The sequence below is a fragment of the Colletes gigas genome, unplaced genomic scaffold (genome assembly GCF_013123115.1).
Source record: "Colletes gigas isolate AHSC1104 unplaced genomic scaffold, ASM1312311v1 Colletes_gigas_Sc00012, whole genome shotgun sequence".
Taxonomy (NCBI): Eukaryota; Metazoa; Arthropoda; class Insecta; order Hymenoptera; family Colletidae; genus Colletes; species Colletes gigas.
Window position 1 is genome coordinate 7,812,289 of NW_025106641.1, and position 21,505 is coordinate 7,833,793.

A 21,505-nucleotide genomic window follows, 5' to 3' on the forward strand; every position below is an offset into this window, starting at 1 on the left:
CTATATCAGCGTTAATCGATTGCCTCCTATTCTTCTCCAGAGCGGTATTTTCAGATTACGATGTTGCCAGTATTTTGCTCGTAAAAATCTACCAACTTTGTATTCCAAATGTTCCTTAAAACGATGGTTCATTTTATAGAGAAATAGCAATACTTTTGAATTAAATGATTTTCGATATATGAGTATCAATATATTTGTGAAGTATCGTATGTGCATTCTGTTTGATATTATTCGATATCAGATTATAATTTACGGACTGCTATCTCTAGTATTAATTCGATACCATTCCCATCATTAGTGTTTGCATCAAATGTTCGTGGATTTGATGATAGCAACATTTCATTAACTAGAATATTACCACTACTAGATTACCTATCACTGGACAATTTTCAACTGTTATTTTCGACAGAAGCAACGCAGATAGTTAACGACAAGATAAATGATATTGAAACAAAAATATTCTAAATACTAGTTCGTCTTCTCTGGAATATTTTGCAGGATTTTTACATCTTCGAAGTGAATATATTTAGTGGTTTACTAATACCTTCAGAAAATTACTCATATTGAAAGTGGAAAATTAAATAGAATTCCGTATTTTCATACAGAGAATTGAATCTCGACATTTCGAAGCCTAGAAAATATGCATACTTCAAAATACGCCCATCATGTTATATTCAACAGGTCACTACCATGTGCTCTGCATGTTCGTTCAAGAACATGTGTGAATAATTTACATCCAACTACTACCTTCCCAACAACATCCATACGTTTAGTGACCTTTCATTAAATTCTTTTGATCACTCTAATAAAGTGCAATTTTATGTTTTCAGTCGAAACTTATCTCCTCACTCTCTCCTCAAAAAGTTACACATTTCTATGACGTTCGATTATTTATATTCATTTTGGTTATTCTCTAGAAAAATGGACACACTTTTTGTCCAAATCCAAATGCACGACAAATTTATAAATTGTTGTATACGTATGTATCTAGTTTTCAATTCTATGTGTTAGAAATAAATTATTACTTTGATATCAATGCCTCGTATATAATATAATTTTCTAAAAACGGCGAGACGCCGGATGACTCGTTCGCGTATGATTATTTTTCGTTTAAAAATTTATTTCACGGATGGAGAACGCGTGTTTCGCGAGGCAGATCGGCTCCGCTAGGCATCCGGTTCGCGACGATCGATCCTGTTCAGACGACGACGTAAAAGCGTGCAGGACGATGCCGAAGACGAGGCTGGAACAGGAAGTTTATATAGCGTGCGGGATTATGGCGGCGGGTAGTAGCAGGATTCTTGCAATAACTCGCCGCGGCTTGGCACGGTATTGCAAACAAACACGGCGGCGAATTGAACGGAGGCGCGCCAAGTATTTTCCAATTACATCTTCCATTAACGATCATTCCTCCTGTACACGGTTCCCTCCTCGAACGATCGATCGAAGAAGCGCGGCCGCCGACGCTGGGCTTCTTTGCCGGCCCACGATCCTCCGCGCGGTCCAGAAATTAATTAGCCACCACGTTTACCAACGTTAAATACGATTTTAATCGCGCTTTATTTAACTTAGAACTTCGTACCTGCACGGTGCAATCTTTCGACATCGAGTCCTCGACTATCGAGTACTTCAAACTTGTGAATTTTAAAAACATTCTGTCTAGGTGTTTTTTAAATTCAGTAGATTATTTAGAGATCGAGGAATACATAGTATTAATATCGTTGCTCGATATTGAAAAATAAAAACGACTATTTTTGTGCATGGAATGGCGAGTATAATGTACAAATTATACTGCCACTATTACGTTTATAATTGTGTAAAATCATTTCCAATTGTCTTTGAAACTTGTGAATTTTAAAAACATTCTGTCTAGATGTTTTTTAAATTCTGTATGTTCACGAGGAAATGGTAAAAAGAGTAGATTATTTAGAGATCGAGGAATACATAGTACTAATATCGTTGCTCGATATTGGAAAATGAAAACGACTATTTTTGTGCATGGAATGGTGAGTATAATGTACAAATTGTACTGCCAATATTGCGTTTACGATCGTGTAAAATCAATAGTAGTATTACAGTATTTGTTAGAATGTGCACAGATTAATAACTTTCTACTATCGAACGATGAAAAGAATATCTGTTCATGTCACAAAGGAACGTATACATTTATTTTTCATACGTTTTACGCAAACTGTAGCTTTTATTTTCGCGCCGGGGATTATATTGCCGTTTTCAAAACAAAAAAAAATTTCATTCGAACCATTTAAATAAAACCTGTTGGAACAGTTCGATAACTGTTTCGATTCGCGGTATAAATGGATTTTCCTTAAAACAAAGCCTCGAAAAAGTGTTATTCTATATTTTCGGTTTATTTTTACGCGTGAAATCAGCTCTATTGATGTTCTGTCATGGTTTCGAACCACGTATGGTGAAGTTGTATCGCGAATATCGTTGGGCAGAGGTCTATAAATAGTAACGAAAATACTTCTGAAAATAGTCCAGTGGTCATTAGTGTTGCGCTAAAACTGAAACGTTTGCCAAGAAATAACAAATCGACTACCAGTATTCCCCGTTTAGGGATATCGAGATTTTCTCAAATTCTAACGTAACGAATATTCGAATAAGCCAGTCACCGGTGACCATCGCGTTGAGCATCAAAACACGCACGATGTCCTTCTCCTACTAAAAGAGCAATCACGTGGCACAGTTCCCATTCCGTGCCCCCCAAAAAATTCAAATCGTCTCGCCGACAGGAAGTAAAACCGATCGTTTCCCTTTAAATAACCCACTCCTAGTGTTATGCATACGAGTAATGTCACAAGGGCGAAAGGGGTGGCTTACCCCCAGCGACGAGGAAGACAGTAAAGTTGTACCTGGCCTCGAAAACTCCTTCGGGGTACCTAGACGTACCCTCCACAACGTATCTTCTCACAGTTTTGATCTGGTCAGACTGGTGTCACGTGCACCCTTGGACGAAAGAATTTCTCCGCTCTTCCACCCCTGAGAAGACCCCCAGTGAATCGCGACGGACCCCCAGCGAGTTCTGCCCCGTCCTTGTCCCACCAACGATAGAAACGACCCCCCATCGACCAATGAACGTCTCGTCTGTTGTTCGGTCCAGGCAAAATCCTCGTTTCCGACCAATGGCGCGCCGACGCTCGTCTCTGGCGATCCTCCTCGGTCCGTTGGAAGATCTGGTGGCCTTGAAAAATCGCAAGCGTTCCTCCTATCCGATTTTTATTAACGCCGTCGAACTCGAAAATCAAGCCCAGCAGCTGGCCCCCCGTTGGCCACGCATCGCGCCTTTTCCACTTTCGTTTCGTTTCATTTTTTTTTTTTTTTCCTCCCTTTTGTTCCCGACGTCTCCTGATCGCGGTACGTTGGACGCTTTAAAGAGACGCTCGGCTTCCTGTTCGGTCAGCGCGTTCCTCCTTCCGCGATATATCCTCGCGGCGATTTAAATTTTAAACCGAAACGAACATGCTAATGGCCTTCGCCCCGTTCCTTTTCTGGGTCACGGAAGGACCGTTAGTATTCCAGCCCAGGGCGTCTCCGGCGGCGAACACGTACCCTCGGTTTTTCGTTTCTTACGCTGCTTCTTGGCCGTGGCTACGCCGCGTGAATTCGCTACCGACCGCGGAACTTACACCGCGGGGAATAATTGCGATTGACGCGAACTCGAGTTTTCATTCTCGACCTGCTTTCCCGCCACGCGCGGAATAAATTCATTTTTTGGCTTCCCTGCTTCGTCGTTTGTTTACACAGAAATTTCATAGAGTTACTCGCATTCGTGCAATGTAACGACGATTCACTATAAATGTAAAAATTTTGGTCTTAGAACATTGCAAAATATTTATACACAACCTACTGATTCGGTTATTTTTGTAATATTGTTAAAATTTACAAATCCTATGCAAATTTATTTTCCTTTCTAGTATAAGTAACTATTCCTACAACTATCTTCTAAGCAGCATTAGGTGCGACGAACATTGTCTATGTTGAGCCATTAGTCTAAATTGCAGTCCTAGTTATAAGATAGCCCTCTGTATATATACATTTATAATTGTTTTTTGGCACAACAAACGTTCGTTACAAAAAGGAAAAAAAAGCGTTGGAGATGTTGGCCCTCGTCCGATCACTGACGTTCAGCAGCATCGAAAAACACATATCATTGATTTCAATCTTTATCAATTCTGTAATTGACCATTACTAGTCCGTTAATATTAAAAAACCAAAAAAGAAGACACATCGTATAACACAGCGTAATAAATGAAAATAAATTTTCCATTATAGCGTAGGGAATACGAGTGGGAATATACTCTTAATTGACAGCAGTAGTCCGGATAAAAGAAAAAAGTAATTTGCCAAATAATCAGGTCCACCAGGTTGGGAATCGTTTGACGCCGTTTGCGGACGCGTCTCATTTCCGGGTAGGTGCGGTCCAGGTCGCGAAAGGCGAACGGAACACAATCCGTTTCGTTTAATCGCGTCGCGCGAGCGGCGTGACGGTGACGGAAAACCGGAGAGACGAGAAAGAGAGACGGGTAAATTGAGAGCGCACTTGAGTTTACCGGGCGGCAAATGGGCTGGTATATGTTCGCACGGTAATGGGAAAGGCAACAGATGCGAACGGTGGCAGTTTCGCGATGAAACTATCGTGTCGTATAAAAGGGCGAGAGGCTGGCAGAGGTTAGCCTGCAACCAACGACACGAACTTACGATAGTGCAAACGACCGAGACACGCCGGAAAACGGCACCTATTCTCTTTCTGTTCCCCACGCGTGACACGGCCGTGCAACGTGTGCGTTCCACCGAGAACGTAACGACCAACCGTAATTCTTATTCGCGCTGCTCACCCCGTGTTTCGTTTACGCGGTTGCACGAGACCCGGGGGTTCCCGTCGCCGCGGCAGAACCGTTTCCGTTCCGCGAATGCATTCTACGCGCGTTTGTTTTCTCAGACGTCGATTGGCCGGCTGCCATTCGACGATTTAAAAGGGAATCGAACTGCTGGATGGACTTCGTTACCGAATGTACCATTTGGATACTATTTAGCCCAGGATTGGGGGCTTCCTCGCGAGACGATGTACATCTTTTTTTAATTTATGGAAAAATAAAGTCGATCCCTTTTTAGAGACAAGATTATTCCTTTCGTATATTCTCAGAAATGTACAGGAAAATATTTTGTACTGTTTTTGGCAAGCCAATGTGTTTAGTTTCTTAAGTGAAAGAATCAGTAAGAGAATTTTGTTCCAAATTGTGAAGAATAGAATTTTTTAATTTATGGAAAAATAAAGTCGATGCCTTTTTAGAGACGAGATACAATATTGACCATTTCTGTACTATTTTTGGCAAGCCAACGTGTTTAGTTTTCTAAGTAACAGAATCTGTAAGAGAATTTTGTTCCAAATGGAATTTTTCTGTGAAAATCAGTACAAAGTATTTCAAACTGAGAATATTTTAAAAGATTGAAGACATTTATAGTTATTGAACTTTATAACACAAGTTTTGTTGGTTTTAATTTATTTTTGAAGTTTTGAAATGGCACGTCAGGTCGTTCAAATAATATTAATGAATTTACACGGTCCCGTTCCATTAAAATAATGCCTGCTCAATAATTTTCAGAACTAAATACACGGTTGCGCCAAACGTAGATGATTCGAGTAATCTATACAGATGTTACGCTGTTGAGTCTAGCAAAGTTTAACATGGACAAATTGCTATCGTAATCCATACCTCATTTCGACCATGAGCTTTGGCGTTATTCCAATTTCGGTTCGAAATTACGTTTCGCTCTACTTAAATATGCGAATTCGATCCATTTCGATCACTGGGAAAGGATTAGAATTTCCATTCCTCTTTCGATAACGAACTTTATAATAATTTCTACATTCGTTCTGATATTAAGCAATATTCAATTTGAAACAATTTTAATTATACAGGGTGTTCGACCATCTTTGGGAAAAATTTGAATGGGAGATTCTAAGTTATTAACGTTTAAAGTTCCAAACCGACCGGAAAATTTTTCAATGGAATTAAAAAATTTGAAATCATTCTAAAAAAATTATTTATGGCTGCGGGGGTTAATTACAATTATTTTTGGTGAAGAGACATACCCGCGAATTTCTACTCACTTTCGAGAAAAAAATTCAAGTATGTGTTGAAATTTTTCAGCGAAAAAAAAATTTCAAATCGTACTAAAAAAATTATTTTCAGTTACAGGGTTCAATTACAATAATATTTGGTGAATAGACGTACCTTCGAAATCCTACGCATTTTCGAGAAAAAAATTCGAGTAGATGCTGAAATTTCTCGGCGAAAAAAAAGATTTCAAATCGTTCCAAAAAAATTATTTTCGATTACGGGGATCAATCACAATCATTTTTGGTGGAGAGACATACCCGCGAATTCCTACTCACTTTCGAGAAAAAAATTCGAGTAGATGCTGAAATTTCTCGGCGAAAGAAAAGATTTCAAATCGTTCCAAAAAAATTATTTTCAGTTGCAGGGTTCAATTACAATAATAGTTGGTGAATAGACATACCCTCGAAATCCTACGCCTTTTGGAGAAAAAAATTCGAGTAGGTGGACAAATTTTATTAATAATTTTGTTTCGACGATTTCCTTAGAATTTTTATTTCGTCCTTGATGTTTTCATTACTATGCCAGGAACTATTCGAGAACTAATTTAATCCATACTCTTGTTACAAACTCTATCTTCCAGTCTCTCAGGTAAAATAACGTCGTCGATTCGTTCTTCGAGTTTATTCGATCTCCTCAGACACCGTTCCCCGTTGTCTTCGGACCGCAATTATTTATTATTATTACGGGTGCTCTATTTACAAGCGAAACTTTCTGGAACCTCTGACCCATCCTCGACAACGGCCTGAGCAGAGTGCATACATATTAATGCGACCGAACCAACGCGAAACTACCAGCTCCTCTCTCGTGCTTTCCTCCTCTGACCATTCCACCCCTTTTACGCTCTTCCGGTTTCCCTTCAACGTCGCCTTTCCTGCTAATAGTCTCATCTGCTAACGTCGATGACCTCGCGACGCTGGTGACCCGTAATTTTCAATTTTTTTTATATAAAGAAGATCTCTAAAGCCTGAAAACCATTATATCTCGTCTGTTAAAGCATCGATCCCCTTCAGGGCAATACAAACATCCTTAAAATTCATCAAAGACGGAAAAATAAATTGTTCTAATGGAACAAAATGTATTGTGGGATTTTTTAAACTTCAAAAATGGTTTCAATGCAGAAAAAAAAGTAATACAGAATGTTGGCTCGATCGGGTAACAGGGAAACGTGCTTCATACGTTTGCACGTGAAACTTCAAAGGCTTTGGAGCGCGTTTCACCATTATATCCGATCCAGTTTTTACATGGATTGAAGTTTTATGAATTGCAATTATTTCAGGAGATGACATATTTTAGATTAACAATAAGAACCATAATTAACTAACAGTCTAGCACAAACATTTTTAGTCAATAATCTACAAATAACTTCCTTTATGAGGAAAATAAAACATGGATTATTCTGTTTTTAGAATATTCAGCATACCAGATAAAAGCCATAAAAGCTTATAGAAGCTATTTTATATACTTTGTACGACTATCGAATGTTTGTAATAAATTATCTATAGCTTCTAACGAGTACTAGTAACACTTCAAAGACGAAACAACAAAATTTGGAAAGACATTTCGCTTTCGTAAGTCCACGAAAGAATTTTTTCTTGCGATTTATGTCAAATCTGCCTCAAAAGCCACCCTCTCTGTTACCGTCACCGATCCAGCGAATTTCTGTCGCAGTCTCTGTTTATGGCAGACCATAGGCATAACCCCGGTTCCCGGCTACCAGGCATTAAACCTAACATCGATGGGCCAACGTTGTAGCGAGTTGGTCGAACGTCTACACGCAAGTGCCCGCTCGAAGTGGCCGTCGTTCGAGACTTGTAACTGTTATTGCCGTGCATCGATTGGAAATCTACAGCCTCGGGGGCCCGCCGTTCAAACGATCTCGCATGAACGGGCATAGTTTTTAATAAACCATTCCATCAAAGAATTCTATCTCTATAATAAAATCCCCCAGTTATTTGTCCGTTCTTTCAGCAATTTTATTTAAAAAATTTAAAAAATGGTCGGATACGTGGTTCCAAAATATCACAATTTATCAGGAATTATGCAAAAGCAAAATTTGTATCGGGTGTCTCCAACAATAGAGTTTCTATTCACCTAGCTATTATCAAGATTATAAAAAAAAAACAGAAAACTTAATTTTTCGAAATTCTATTTATATTTGAATCGATTCCCTGCATTTTTAAACGATCTGTCATATTGACGAGTATGATCATATGAAACGATTTAAGATGATCGAGGAACACGTCTTCTTTTCTCTGACGCGAGCTAGCCACCGACGGAATAATTCTCGAACGACTGCTCCTCGCCCTGGTTCTTTATTAATATTCCACGACGTCCAGGAGTTAGGTTCGCAGCTGTGCGCATCGCGATTGAAAAGAGTCAGGGCAGGTGCTTTTGGAATCTGAATGGGGGAAAGGTGGCGGGACCGGGTTACCCGTGATTGCAAATCCTTTCTGATTCGATCTCGTTTCCTCCTCTCCTCGTCCTTCGCGGGTCATTGTGCCCGAAATTGTGTCAGGAAATCGGCACCTCGTGCGGGTATTGCGCAAATTTAGAAAATTCCCACCCCTGGACCCTCGAAGTCGAGTCCATTGTAATTTGAGTGCGACGTGCACGAGTGTTGGTTATCTTTCGGAACGCGACTCCGGGTTATTCGAGTCCACACGGAACAGAGAAAAATCCAAAAAGCGAACCCGAGTTCTTGTTTACAGTCGAAAAACGAAGTTATTTAGGCGTACGATAATTTTTTTTCAAATAAATTACGAGGAGAACGAAACATTTGGTAAGTTTCCGTTATTTTCGTTGACACGCGAGTCAGTGAATATTTCGAAACCGAGTCGCTGCTCTCGAAAAATGCTTCCGAGCATATCGAAGCGTTTTCTTTGAAATCGAATCGATTCGTTGCACGCGTACAACAATAATCGACCGCGTTAACGGTTTAAATATTGCGCCGAAGTAACAGGACCCGACGGGGTTTATGCTCGCGCACCGCTGAATTTGTACTTTTACATTTTACGAGAGTATAAAAAAGGCGTGATTACGTTTGGGAGAATACATCATCCTTGTGTCACATTGTCGCTTCGAAAGCAACGCGACGCTGAACTCGTTATTTACGAGAAAACGCAAGGGGAACATTAGTCGTAAAAGCATTCGTGTAAATCCTATAATAAAATAGAAAACTATGGATTTACCGTTGCGTCACGTTTCGAGGGATATTTTCCCCTTTTTTCTTCGGATACTCCAACCGTGCTGCAGTAATACTGATTTAACAAAAATTTATTATTCGAAATTAAGTCAGAAAACACGACACCGTCCATAATTTTTATTTTTATTTTAAATTAGCGTCGAGCTTGTTTGACGAAACACTTTTGTTTCAATGTTCCATTTGCGTAATATTAAATTCGTGTAAATCCTATAATAAAATAGCTAATTATAGACTTTTTGTTGCATCACGTTCCCCTGGGACAGTACGATATTTTTCCCTTTTTCTTTTACACATCGCAACTGTGCTATAGTAATTCTGATTTAACAACAAATCTGTTAGAATTAAAATTAAATCAGAAAACACGACACCGTCTATAATTTTGATTCTTTTTCTCTTAAATTATCGTCGAGCTTACTTAACCCTTTGCACTCCGAATTATATTTCAATTTTGTTACCAGCAGCTCTCAACGCCTTTAAGTGTTTTATTTGAAATTTACCTGTTGAAATATCTGTTTTATTTACACTGTTGTTGCATTTTGTAACTTTCAAGTGTACGACATCTCTTTGGTTTGGACTTGAAAAAGTGTCGGGTGGGACTTGACGAGGGAGCTCCTGAGATAAAAATTGATGTCGAATCACACTCGACATAGGAGTGCAAAGGGTTAACGAAATACTTTTGTTTCAATGTTCCCTTTAGATAATATTAACCATTTACCGTGGCATTCAACTCGACGAAATCCGGGTTGAAACGATAGGCGCCAACGCGGGGTAAACAGAAGACCAGACTGATGCTAAACTGCTTTGCAACAGAGGTTATAAGAACCGTGACCGACTCTTGTGGCGTACTGATAGGAACTAAAACTCAATCGTCATTTGCTGTCCTCGAGCCTGGCTCGTAATGTTTACGTTTGGGATAACCTTCCATTCGCGAGTCTGGCTTATGATATTCATGTTTGGGCCAAAATCTTGGGCCAAAGTCAGACTCGTTAAAGCACAGGAAAGGGTTAAAAACTCGTATCAAGCTTCGAGAAGTGAATTCGTTCGATAATTTCTAAGCTAAAAAAACTACCAAACGTACAAAGTTCGATGGTTCGGTGGGGGAGGAGAATATCCTGGGGAGATTTCATTTTTATCTCGCGTTATCGAGATCCGATTGGAGATTCGAAACGCATACCGGGTCCGGGCGTGATTTAAAGAGGAGCGTGTTATAATAAAAAGGAGAAGGCTGGCAAAGATATCGGCGGCACGGAGCGAAACGCGGGCGCGGATTTGTCGTTGACACGCCGCTTGAATGGGGCCTCGGTTAAACCGAGCGTGTAAAGCTCGAACCGTTGCGTGACTGCAGCGACTATTATACCGGAGGTGGAACGCGCGCGGAGAGCAGCCCCGAATACCGATGCGTTCGCCCCCTCGTCCCCCTCTCTGTACCATGCCGTCAAACCCCTTGAAAAGCACTATTCGTGGCGGAAAGTCCGGTTGCCAGAACGGTGACTAAGAACACGTCGTTACCTTCGCAATTTGCGGCCGTCGGTTTCTCGTGTTTACTCTTTCACTTTCCCCTGCCGTGGCTGGCCTAATGTTTTAGGCCAGTCGCCGTCGGTCGACGCCGCGCACCGAGCACGGCTATTTCCGGCGGAATTGGAGCGCCCGATTGGTCCGCGCGTTTTTCCAATTAGGGGAAACGCACCGAGTAATCGACACGTTAAGGAAAACTATGGAAACTATCCATGTTTGATCGATGAAATTTGTAGCGTTCAGTTTATTTCCCATATCGAATTTTCGAATACTGAGAAAGTTCAAGCAATTAAATAATAAAATTGTAGGTTTGTGATACGTTTTTAGTTAGGTTAGATCGATTCTGCGCACCGATATCGCGCATCCACGGTAGCGCCATCTAGCGTTTAAACCATGTAACGAGACTCACTCTGATGCAAATGTAAAAATCTATATCGAGTTTTTTGTTTCTTTAGAAAACTGTATCAAATTCGTTTGAAGCAATAAATTAATCGAAAGCCATTTTCAATGGGACGTAAAATGCGACGACAAGAACAGTCTGCCGTGGATAGAAATATAGCTAAACGTTCGACAGGTTAAATGATTTATCCTCGAGAGACGTTGGTCAGCTTTTGATCCGGTCGAAGATCGCGGAATGAAATAACGCTCGAGCGGACTCGAGGCGCGTTGATTATTTCTCCCATGGACGAAACCGCCCCGAAAGTCCCCGAGAATCCATTCGTTCACGAATTCCTGGCCAATTACTGACGGTTCCTGGGACTGCGTCGCAGCCGCAGTTCGTCTTCGTGGGGTAACGACGATTCCAACGATTTCTTCAACCCCTCCGCCGCCGCCCCGCCGCGCCGGTTCTATCGGCAAAGATCTCATACATATTAATGGCGATCCGATCGATTTCAGGCTGCGCTCGCTTCTTGCTCTGTTTAGGGACACCGACGTTTCGGCGCATAAGCCCTTCCACCGCCCACAATGGTTATTATGCCATTAACGTAATGAAGTTAGGCGGTGGTAAAGTTCCGACGGTCGGGCGCCGGGTCATTCGAGATACGAAGAACGTGATAAAATAGGGGATGGCCCATAGTATTCAGACAGCGATCCTTGCATATGTTTGTTGGTTAATTGTTCATCGTTCGGTGCTCGTGCCACGACTTAATGAGAAACTAGAGACACAGAGAATCTTGCCACGCCAAATTTCCTCCTGATAACCAATTTTACTTCCGGGGGTGGTTTTAGTTTCTTCATATATCATTTTTTCCAATTTTCTATACAAATTATCGATCTTATAATTTATCTACTGTTTAAAAACTTTTGATCATCCTTCCATTTAAATTCATTTAGAGGTAGTTTTAATTCATAACTTTGAACTACCCTGAACGAAGTTTTTATAAAAATCGATACTTCTTCTAAGGTTAGTTTTCTGGTTTTCTTCTTGAGTTAGCATTAATTCGTTCTTCATTTTTCAATACGACGGGAGCAATTGTAACATCGAACAAGCATTTTACAAAAGTAACGCAATATATTTGGAATTTTTTATAGGAATTACTATTTCATAGAGTAATGGTATTTATGCACGCGTCGTTTTGCAATATCGCGAACAAACTGTTTCGTAACAGCAACGCAATATCCGTGAAACTTCATACCGGAATTACTATTTTGTCTAGCAGTAGTTTCAATTCATATTTTATTTTACAATATTGCAAACATTTCCTATGCACGCTGCAATATTTTTTCGTAGCTTTCCGAAAGTTTCAATTCGTTTTCCAGGTTCGAGGGTAAGTTTTTTACACGATCGATTCAATGTTTTCGCAACCATTCTGCAAGAATAAATGTTTCACCCTTCGGTGCATTTTCATGCTATAGCAAGCAAATTTTTTTCGAACGGTTTCTAAACAAAAATCACACGTCACGTACAGAATTCTCGAATAATATCAGTTTCTTTCAAACAGAGTTTTAAATTCCTATTAACCTGAAATAAATACCAGAGGAAAATCAACCGTTTTCTTAATTATTCCTCCAAAGTGGATTTTTGTGAAATTCCCACAGCACCGTTTCCCCGTATAATTTTAAAATTCGATACGCGTCACTATAGAATTATCAAATTTAACGAGTTTCATGTTCAGCGAAAGCTTACTGAAAATTGAATTTTATATCGGCACGTTCGTAGAATAAAAATGATAAATGTCGAAATATTCGAAACTGGCGCAACGAATAAACAAATACAACACTTCATACGTTATTAAAATCACTCCCGAGTACTCTAATCAATCCATAGCGACGAAAGTTACATTCTACATTTTTTTTTAATTTTAAATTTCATCTCTTGCGTTCGAATTTTCGACAGAAATAATGTTTTTCGATGGAAAAATACACAGAATGTAATATTGTAACACGAGCACTGTAATATTAAAGACCAAGTATAAACGGAATAAAAGGGAATTTTACGTTGATGTTCGATAATGCACTGCGTCTATTGTTTATTGTTCCTGCGCATAGATTGAAGCCAACGGTAAACAATTTGTCTCTTGGGTGGACTGAGCAACTACTATTAAGTCGATTAAGTCGACATACGAGGCGTGTGGTTGATATGTTTAGGTGGTTGGGAACTGAACTCCTTGTGGCAACAACGTCAGTGTTTGCCGATTGTATTTCTTGTATCAACAATTCGGGAACGTACGTCAGGGACCACAACTGCTTTTATTGCACAGGAGACCGAACTACCGAGCGTACAAAATCCCTCAAGTAATTTTTCTACTTTATTACGAGCGTTCAATTAAAAGCAACCCCCACAATTCTCAGTTATATTCCGGCGAAGAGAAATTTAAAGGCTATAAATAGGCAGAATTGGAAAAAAATCTCTCATCTCGTTGCAAGAATTCAGAGAATTTTTAAAAATGGAAAATTTATATTCTGTCGGTAGAGTAACAAAAAAATATAATATTCAGTTTTAAATCTATTAATAACTGTTTAAATTTCCGGAAGACTCCCATCATGAGTCGAAACATTGTAAAATAAATGTTTTATTTTTTTCGAATTGATCCACCCACGCAGAAGGATTTATTTTTTTATTTCTAGATATTCGAACAAAAGAGTATTATGCATTGTTATTGTAGCCTGCGTCGATGTCGAAGAATAAATATTGTACACATAATTATAATACTGACAACACCCCCTAACACCTCCTAATGGCGGTTCGCAAATAATCGCGAGTTTGTCGCACAAATCGTAGCGTTCCAGTTTAGAAAGCGGAATAACAGATTAATTGTCACGACTGTCCGAAAGTGGAGCTAATGCAAATTGGCAAATTATTGCGAGTGACGCCTAAAAGGAGCGCCGAAGCGAATTAGGGTGAGTAAACGCGGTTGAGTCCATAATTTAAGAGAACACGATTCACCGCCACTTTAACGGGTTACCACTGATCAATTGTAACGATGTAATATATCATTGGACACTACGCCGCGTACTGTCTCATTAAAACGCTTACGTGACCGACACGAAATAGTGCAAACGATGCATCCACTCCGCCATACCACAATGTTCAGTGATTATTAAGTAATGGCCACTGACATATTTCTTACGAGAGGGTATCGCGGACATTCGGGTCACCGATTTGGCTCAAAATCTGCATAGTTAGCGCTCACGATGTACAGGCTCGATCATGAAACGTGGACACATCTCGTGGTATGGCTAGACTCATAATTACTAAGAGTAAATATGTTCTATTAAATAAAATTTAGATATTATAGATATTTACTGGGGAAAATCAAGCGTTAAATAATAAAATTATACGCGTGTGATGCATATTTAGTTAGGTTAGATTGATTCTGCGCATCGATTTCGCGCAGCTGCAGTAGCGTCATCTAGTGTCTAACCCATGCAACTAAAAATTCGTCGATAAAAGGCGCGCTTTGAAAATTAGTACGCGTGTATTTAATAATTAAATTAGAAAATATTTAGAATTAAAAATCGGAAATTGGAGACTACGTTTGAATATACAATCGACAGGTATCGAACTACAACAGTATCAACTATGAGACAAAAAACAGACGACTATACTCACCTGCACGTGACTCCACACTTTAGGCTTTGGGCTCGATCTCGCGTTGCTGGTTGCATTCGAACTTCCAGAATTGTTCGACACGCTGCTGGACGATGTTGTGGACTTGATGGACGGTTTTTGCGTTTTTTGAATCTGAGCTGTGACTGTCGTCGACGAACTACGTTGCTGCTGTTGCTGTTGCGCGGATGTTTGTTGCTGTTGTTGCTGCTGCTGCTGTTGCGTTTGTTGCATGATCTGCTGAATGAGCTCCAGCTGCTGTTTCGTGAGGCCATCGTTGCTGGCGCCGGGAGACGTGGCACTCTGCAAAATAAAATTTCGATAACGAAATTATTATAATGTACATCAAAGATATTTACGACAACGTTTTATTTTTTAAATGAATTTTGTTAACCCTATTATATTCTACATAAAAAATAATAACGATCTTACGTTTTTTTATATATCCCACCATTTAATAATTACACAAAACAGATGATTTGTTTAAGACTATCAAATCGTCTTCCTTACATTTACACGAACTATTGTTATTTTCATAAAAAGATTAAACGTCTCGTGTTGTTGGTGTACTCGGACAATTACTACTTTTTTCTACGATTCTTTCTACGGTTCTTTCTATCGCGTAGGGGTGGCAATTAAGGGGGGGGGAACTTCGTTCAAAATAAAAATGTGCTCGCCCGTAGGAAGCGGTCCGTTGTTCGAAAAAGTCGCGCAAACTTCCATGCACGGTGTTCTTTCGTAATTCAAAAAATGGCAGAAATATTTCAGGCAATAAATTTAGCCCGGGACGTGTCCGGTGCATAAAACAAAAATGGTAGAATCGTGGACAATAAAAAAAAAAGGGCAATATAGGCGGACAAAAAGAGGGGTAAAAAAGGGGCATGATGCGCGCGCAGACGCGTGTACACGGAATAATGGTGGACGCCCGGCGATGGGTTGTCCCGGGCGATCGTTTTTCAACGACACTAACGAAAAAGAATATAGACGCGCGTGCACGATCCACGGGACACGGCGAATGCAAGTCATAACAAAGGGACAGGACGCGGACCGGATTTCACGATTTTTAATTAAGAGACGCTCTCATTGGATTACCGCGAGCACGCCTGGTCTGCCATTCACGTCATCGTTCCCCGGCTCTTTCTGGATTCGGTTTCCAGCATCGTTCGGCCGTGATCGCGGAAAGACCGACCGTCGAATACCTCCGTTCCGATAGAAACGATTTGGTTATTACGAATGACATCGCGACGATAAAATCTCGGTTCAACCGGAACACGCCAGCGATATACGAGACAATGAGTCTCAAAAATCATACATTCAACGATTGACAGCGTCGAATACAAATTTGAAAATTAATTAAGCTTTCAAAATCCATTCTACGATTAAAAACATCATTCATTGCGAACGAACAAATACAAACGTTCGAAAATCATACATTCGACTATTGGTAGCGTCGAATAAAAATTTGAAAATTAATTAAAAACAACACCATTCATTACGAACGAACAAATACAAACGTTTGAAAAAGATTGTTTAAGTTTAAGAAATTTATATGTAGTAAAGAAATTATTTCGATTAAGCAAATATCTCGTAAAATAGTTTTCAAGTTGGATCGATCGTAGGTTTTGTCAAAATTGACATTCGACTGTTAAATGTTTAGCTGCGTGTGATCGGACGATTTTTTTAGGATTACAGTGTTTGGCCTGATTTTTCGGGACGACCCAATTTATTAAAATCATCCGATGAACGTCGAAGGAAAAAGCTGACACGAAATAATTGCACCGCGGAGCCACCCGGTAATCACTTTTACACGCATACAACGAATTCACGTACGAATTGAGGTATTCAGAGGGGTTTCCAGCATGCGACGCGAATTGGACCGTCGATTAAAATTGGATTTGTTAATTAGTGCAGGGTATGTGGCGGCGGTCGTTCCCGATTCGACTCATACCTTATTAAACCTTCATCTCGTAATTCCCACGCTGGCGTTTGTCATTGTAGTAATCAGTAGCCAGTTGTTTTCTAGCCGCGATACCGTGCTACGCGCATACCACATTTTTACCACTTACCAACGAATGAAGTTTAGACAAAGTGTCACAATGATCGTACATAAAAATATTAAGTTGAACGATACGTAAATTCTTGGACATCTGCACTCGAATCTAAGCCTGATCATGAAACGCTATTAAGTTATCGGTGCAACGTAGACTATATCAAACATTTGGAAACACAACTCCTTCTATTATAGCCTACCAAAACAAAACGATTAAATAAATGATATTCAATGTGGCAAAGCTCAAACGTGTTCAAACTAGGATTAGAAATAAGCTTGAAGCTCTCCAAATTTTAGTGGTCACTCCCACCAAAACAAAATGATCAAATAAAAGGAGATATACTCGAGAACATCTTTAGATATTCAACGCGTTAAAGCTCAAACATGATCGAACTAGGGTTAGAACTATATGGAATATACGCATTTATTTTGTAACCCGTTCAGAGACGTATTATTTCGTTGGGAATAGACTGAGGTTCCTAAATCAGCTCGAAGCTTTCCAAATTTTAGCGGTCACGATGTTTGAAACGGTTTGAAAACTGGACGCGCGGGTCGCGAATTGGTTAAACGAACTCGCCTATTTCGAACTGAAATCAGAACCGACTTACACCGCATGCAGAGTGCTATCCAAACATCTGTGATTCGATCTGCTCGCGAAAGAAGAGATTTTACGGGCAATGTTCCGCTATAATGCTACCCGAAAACCTGTACGTCTGCGAAATCTGAAAGAACACACTCGACCTAATATTTCATGCGCCCACATTCATCCGTTTTAATTCCTTCTCCCTCGTGGCGCGGAATGGGCGGATAGACTTTTTTGAAACGCGATCAAAATTCATACGATCGATATATTAATATCCAGGACACGAATACAATTAATTAGTTATTTATTCTTCTTCAGAGACCATTTCTTTAAACTCGTTAAAAGGTACCTTTGGGTCTTCGAAGAAAATTTTCTGGGGCAACAACTTGTCTATACTTAAATACATACTAATCTTAATACGGTGGTATTAAACTGCTCCATTTAAATCGGGAATCATAGTTCGTGAAAACAGGAAAGAATTAATTTCACATAAAACCAAGAAGCACGCAATCCCCAAAGAAAGTCTCTGTTTAATTAATTATTCGTTTTCCTTGAAATCTTATTTCGACTGCAGTTTATGTAATGACCTTACGGGACATCAGTTTCATTCAGAGTAACTGAATCCGTTTCACATAACGAGATGCAAACATCTGGAAAATCTCCTCCTTCGAAATACCGATGTAACTCGATTACACGGTAATTACTGATTCATTAAATTAAAATACCCCGGCATTACCTTCAAACTATTTTCAAGGTATGCTTGTTTAACGGCGAAAAAATGTTAATTCGCTGAATCTATTTTACTCCGGGAAGTACCAGCGATCCACTCGTTTAATTATACAGGAACTTTGGCATTTTTTCACATTTAATTTCACGAAAAACTTTAACAAAGTAAACCGCGGTTGTAAATTTCATTTTTGTTTTCCAGCGCGGGCTGAGAAAATTTGCATTTGCAACAACAAAACTGTGCAGAAGGCGTTCTATTTTAATCGACCTACGTTAAAATTATTAGCGTCGTGAATCCATTAAAATATTTTAAAAAAATTTTTATAATATACATTTTGTAACAAGGTGCTTAATTATCCTACTCTGGAATATTTTCAAACTGAAAAACAGTTTACAGAATCTTTCAGCATTATTGTTTTTTATAGAAAAAATTCTTCGCCCTGTTTAACACAGTATTTTAAATACTGTAAATTACGAACTTGTTCAAAGGTAATATCGTGATTTCAGAAAAGACAAGACGAATAATCTGCGCTTAAACGGAACCAATGTGAATCGATTAAAATTAAGACAGCGAGAACTCGCATAATCTAACGTTATTAATCATTTAGTTTCGAACAGCGATCGAATTTCTATGCTACCTATCGTTCTTCCCACTTTTCCACGTATTCGAGGTCCAGCCTGTCATGCACGGTTACAAAGTAGCGACTATTCGTAATCATAACAAAATGGCTCCAGTCACGGTTCACGAAGAGAGCGCATTTATAACCTACCAGCTCACGGATGTTCGTTCTTCAAAACGTCTCCGAAAGTTTGGTGTTATCTCTCGTTGAACGAACGAGCTTCCCTGACAAATCGTCGCTTCCGACGATGGGAGAACCGTCGAGGAGTAACCCGGGACTCACTTTCATCCTTTTGCTACTTTCTTCGTCCAATTCCCACTTTATACTTTCCTTTTCCCCTGCACTAATTATTCAGAGATATCGCACAGAATATTTGTTAAACCTTAATCGGAAAGTAGAATAGGATATCACTTAGGATTTATAACATGGACATACGAGACAATACGTATTTAAATGATAATACATAAAATAATATAAAACTTCACGATTACTCTTATCTTTTTCTCACTTTGTTCATTCGTAACAGAAACTATACAAAACAATGATGGACTAAGAAGTCTACTTTCAGTATTTTTAACTGTCAATAAGATGTCGAGTTTACCTAACTCTAAACCAATTTTTGATACATGAGACAATATATATTTAAATGATAATACATAAAATAATATAATACTTCGCGATAACAGAAACTATACAAAACAATGATGGACTAAGAAGTCTCCTAGTGTCAATATTTTTAACCATCAATAAGATATCGAGTTCACCTAACTCACCACCAATTTCTCGAATGTTTTCAACGACCAACGAATCGCTTTATTTTGCTCCCACCATCTCTCACGTCGTATCCACGATCGTTCGTCATCTGCTTTTCTCACAGGCGACCCACTTTTCCCGACGCCATCTCCCTACTCGCGTTTATGATACTTTTGCGTCTCCGTTCTATTATTTATATGCACACGTAAGAGCGTGAACCGCGGCGAACGTGCACGCCCACTAATAAATTCATACGGATGCTCGAGGTTTTGGTAAAAGTGCGCTGCAAAATTTACGACGCTCCGCATTCCTTGTTTTAATCGTTGCAGCTTAGATCGCGTCTCGAAACTTCTTGATCACAACAAGGTACACGTACGAAAGCATATCGTTCCATTAAAGAAAATTTTCTTTCTATTTTCGAAATACCTCCACTCTTCGAAAGCTTAATTTTAAAAGGATTGAAATTTTTCTGCAACACGAACGTTTTAAAGATCACGAATACGCGATTAACAGATTGTCACGAACTCCCCCGCAACGTGAGCGTCGCTGCATCCTGTTTGAATAAGGGAACACGATATCCCGAGTATAATGCAAAGTTTCTCGCGGCTCTAGGAGCACGAAACGATCGAAGGAACTGCGCGAGATGAGAAATGGAAGTTTGGAAATGTATTTCAGCGTGAGTGACGCGTATGTTATTGTCGGGAGACCGGCGAACGAGCATCCGGCGTGCAGGTAAACGAGCAAAAAGAACAGTTACGCGCCGGAAGATGACTGCGGGAGCGCGTTACCGGGTTGAAAAAAATGTTTCTCCGACAAAATTTCTGTTCCCGCGACCAAGAGACACTGACATGCCCGGTAATAGCATTGTCAGTGACTGAAAAATGAAATTCCGCGCGGCGCGGTAGCAAAAAACGACGCTAACGCGCTTTGGGGCCGATGTCTCTCGTCGAGCGAATTTCGTTGCCTGGTAATTTTGAAAAATCAGGTCGCCAGGCTCGAGGGGTCGCGCGCACTTGGAACTACGAAAGTCGAAAGTTCGGTGATTAAGGACGCCGAAGTTCGAGCGTTCTAACGCTGGGAGCTTGAGTTACTTTTCATTAGAGAAATTAATTTATTAAACTTCATCTCTGCGAGATTGGAGGGTTTTAGGACTGTTTAGATTTTCGTGAATTTATGACTCGTAATATCCAAGGGAATAACGAGGCTTGTTCTCCCAAGGGACGTCGAAGATTGGAAATTTTCGGAAGTCGCCTCCCGTTGTCAGGTCTTTGTTCCATTTCGCTGTCGTTCTTGCGTAAACATGTTCCGCGAGCGTACATGGCGACATGAAAGGAAAGAGGGCAGCCGAGAAAGTTACCCTTAAGTGCGTCACTTTTCGCGGAGGAGTCTTGTCGTCGTTCTCGCGAAAAAGCAGAGGGGCCATCCGGTCGCGAGGAGAACGCGAGGCAGAAGTTTCCGAAATGAAAATTGACGGCGAACGGGGAAAATATGTGGTCACGGTGAGCACACGCCTTAACACCTGTCTTCGTCGGCCCCCTGTAGGGGGCGGTGCACGCTTAAACGAATTAAAACTACCCCAACGCCGGGACTTCTTTTCTCCTCCGCCTGGAAGCTAAACTTGTCCGTCTACGTGGGTCCGTATTGAAGTTTTTTTTATATCCGTCCGAGATAATCTGGCTTAATTAATTTAATTCCGGGAGAAGAAGCGCCCGCCGGGGTTCTCTCCCTCCCACCCCCCCTTTCCATCCGCCTGATCCTCCGGCTGCTGGCACGAAACTATGGCAACCAGTTCGTTAACGAACGTTTTATTATGCGAGGCTCTCTTTCTTCTGGCCTCCAGAAGACGTCCAACTCGCCACCGA

The 21,505-nt window shown here is 40.2% G+C and overlaps 1 protein-coding gene across 6 annotated transcripts in view; it reads right to left on the reverse strand.

The window, feature by feature from the left end:
* LOC122399109 overlaps positions 1–21,505 on the reverse strand; it is a 605,244-nt gene that overhangs the window by 63,954 nt on the left and 519,785 nt on the right. For all 6 annotated transcript variants that reach the window (XM_043399523.1, XM_043399526.1, XM_043399525.1 and 3 more), the window contains one exon: positions 14,915–15,214. In XM_043399523.1, coding sequence (XP_043255458.1) covers positions 14,915–15,214 — 300 coding nt within the window. The remainder of the gene's footprint in view (positions 1–14,914; positions 15,215–21,505) is intronic.